The sequence below is a fragment of the Blastomyces dermatitidis genome (genome assembly GCF_000003525.1).
Source record: "Blastomyces dermatitidis ER-3 genomic scaffold supercont1.22, whole genome shotgun sequence".
NCBI classification, from domain to species: domain Eukaryota; kingdom Fungi; phylum Ascomycota; class Eurotiomycetes; order Onygenales; family Ajellomycetaceae; genus Blastomyces; species Blastomyces dermatitidis.
Genome location: NW_025544795.1, coordinates 1,875 through 5,326, shown reverse-complemented (window position 1 = coordinate 5,326; position 3,452 = coordinate 1,875). Strand labels below are relative to the sequence as shown.

Genomic DNA, 3,452 nt, shown 5'->3' with positions numbered 1-3,452 from the left:
CTGAAAATGATTTGAGATCAAGATGAAGAGAGAGAGAGAGAAGAAGAGTATTACTGTAAATAAGCAGCAGCAGAAGAAGATTGAAAGAGTGTTAAAGTAAGAGATAAAGAAGTCAAAACTAGTAAGTTTTTTATTTATTGAGAGATAATAATTTTTGATAATACTTCTGTTCTCTAATTGATTAGCAGAAGCTGACAGAGGAGAAGAGAATTGAGATCTTATTCAGGTCTTGAATACACTTCATGATTCAGAATATTGAGAAGACAGCTCTGCTCTCTGAGCATATCAATCTACTTACTGCTGAGATGGAACTCAAGACAGCAGATCAGAAAATGCAGGATTTTGAGATACAGATTGACCTGGCTGAGAGAGAGCAGCAGGAACTCTTCTCTGAGAAGGCAGTGAAGAGAGATTTTGAGGTGATTATCACCTCAGATGAGAAGAAGAAGAAGAAGAAGAAGAATGAGAAGTGAATTGTGAAGAATGATAAGAAGAATGAGAAAGAGAAGAAAGATGATGAGTAGAAAAAGTTTTTTTCTTTTTATATTAGTTAGTTTAATTATAAGTTCATAATTATTAATAATTGAAATTAATTTTAAGTTTTTAAAAATTATTGTACAAGTTGTAATCAAGTCAGGAACAATATATATATATATATATATATTTAACTATCATGATTCACAAATCACTATAATGTATAAGTATCAACATTTTTTTAACATTGATATTCACAATATTAATATATTTTTAATGATATTATCTGATAATGTAATTTAATAACACTCTCTTTTACAATATTAATATATTTCAAGAAATATGACAGAGATTAATCAAGATTGTTTATTTACTTTTATACATCAATGATATTCAATCTGAGTTAGTACTAAAATTATAACTAAGCTAAGAAACAAGATTATTTTCTCTTATATTAATTCTTCTTACACACATCAGTGATCAGTTATTGAAAATAAATTATCATCTTTCTCAAATTATTATCATATCTTCTGAATTCACTTCTTTTACTTCTATTGAAGATTCACAAACTCTTCAAGAAATCACTGTGAATCACAAAGTCTATATTGTTTATAATTCAACACAGAATGCTCTCTTTCAATTATAATAAATAATCACTTCATTCTTCACATCTGATTCCAGGTCATGAAATTTATGAAAAACTCAACACAAATATCAAGATAAACTATGAAATAATTATTAACAGATTGTATTGCAGATTACTGAAAGAGTCATCTCTCTGCTACAATCACTGCAACTTCATTCAGAAACATTTATTATAAACTGATTATAGCTCTGAAGAAATTTTCTGACATCTGAAGTCATCAGAATACAGACAATAAAAGAAAAATAATCAGAAAATTACTACTGAGCTGATAAGTTGCTCTATCAGATAACAATTTTTGATAACACTAACTTTCTAATTTGAAGAAAATCATGTGAAAACAACTCTGTATCAGTACTCTGATTTCATAACTCTTATCTGATAACTTCTGTGAACAATTACTTCATATATGTATATCTCTGAATCTTTCTCTTTGATCAATTGAAAACCCCGAATTCTGAACACTTCTTCAAATGCTTAATTCAAATCTTCATATTCTATATTGATTCTGTCTTCAGTTCAACCTCAAGACACACTACAAAGTCAATATACAATATCTAGAATCAGAGTTGAAGAATCATTGAAAAGTGTCTCTCACAGTGAATGCATGAACTAGTACAAATAATCTTGCATTTATGAGAGTTACATGTTATTACATTGATGAGAACTGAACTTATTAAGAGACATTAATTGAATTTGAATCATTGATCAGTAGTCATACTGAGGATTATATGATAGAGGTATTAATGACTGTGATTAAAAATGACTATTGAGATATTAGTTTCAGTCTTCTTACAATTATAACTGATAATGCTGTGAATAACTACACTATGATGAAGAGCTTGGAGTAAAAATTGACTTTGCATTCCTGAAATGATAAACAAGGTCATATTCTCTGCATTGCTCATGTGGTTCAACTTGTGATGCAAACACTGATAAAGAATCTTAACATTGAGATAAAGAATAATGAGATGACTGGTTCTTGAGATAAGAATGAGATGAAAGTAGTTACTCAAGTAACTTTTGTATTCACTTTGTAAAAGATAATATTTTTTAATAACACTTTTTAATATTACTTTTTAGTAATGCTTTTTGATAACACTACTGTTAATTTTGAATAGATTGACTAATAATTTAAATATCATAGATTTGAAACATTGCTAATGCAATTTATATCTCTTCTAAATAATAACAATGATTTCATAATATTTAATAAACAAACAAATCAGTCACATCACTGAATATGATACAGAATGTTAGAACATGATGAAGTTCAATATATGAGATAACTGTTCAGACTCTTCAATTGCATCAGATAATTGATCATTGAGTGCAACACTCTGATTGAGAAAAGATTCAGATATTGAAACTTTCTGATATGAAGTGAACTCAGTTGAAATATGTGATTGATTTACTGTTTCAGTTTTATAAGACAATAAAGACAGTCTCAATCACTCATACATCAATGCTGCAGTCAGCCTGATGAGTGTATAACAGTTTATTTACTTATCTTAAGAAGCAGTTGAATCACTCAAAAAGAAATTCAGTCTGAGATGATGCTATAGTGCAGGCTATTATTACTGTAAGGAATAAACTGACATATTACTACAGCAAAACAGAACAATCTTTTGCAGAGTACTATGCTATAGCAGCTCTACTAGATCTCTTCTGTTAAGTTAACATCTACACTTCTCAAGATTGAACAGAGAAGAAATGAGACTTATATGTCAAATTAGCCTGAGACTACTACAATGTCAACTATCAGAGATTTGAATGAGCAGATGTTCAAGATGTGAAGACAGTGAAATACAATTCTCTAGTAAGTAACAATCTTTGATAACACTTCATATCACATAGAACTATAATACTAACTTTGAAATAGAACTTACATACATTGATTACAACTGAAAATCAGGCAAAACTACATACTTATAAAACTGAATTTGATCACTATCTTCAAGATGATTCAATGAATTTACACATCAAATCAATTCTAGAGTTATGAAAAATTGTTGAGAGTACATATTCAACTGTTGCACTGATGACATGTGATATTCTGATAATTCCATTGACAGAGATGAGAATGAAGTGAAAGTTCAACTCAAGTTGAGATATTTATCACTATTGCTGAGAACAATTACAAGGAGAAACAATCAAGAAACTCATAATTATAAAACATGAAATTATCAGACAGTTTAATACCTCTGATCACAGTATATCAGAGAAGTGTAGTTTTCATGAGAAAGTGAAGAATAAACTTGCACAAGAATGTATTTAGTTGTTTCATGAGTGTTATCAATAATCATTATCAAATTCTGATTATATAAGCAATCAC

The 3,452-nt window shown here is 28.7% G+C and overlaps 1 protein-coding gene across 1 annotated transcript; it reads left to right on the top strand.

Moving 5' to 3' along the window:
* Window positions 1-242: 242 nt before the first annotated feature.
* Window positions 243-473, top strand: BDCG_18031 (uncharacterized protein; the record flags this gene model as incomplete). The annotated part of the gene is made up of 1 exon (XM_045427050.1): window positions 243-473. The coding sequence occupies one exon, from the start codon at window positions 243-245 to the stop codon at window positions 471-473; it is 231 nt and encodes a 76-aa protein (XP_045282985.1).
* Between the last annotated feature and the right edge of the window lie 2,979 nt (window positions 474-3,452).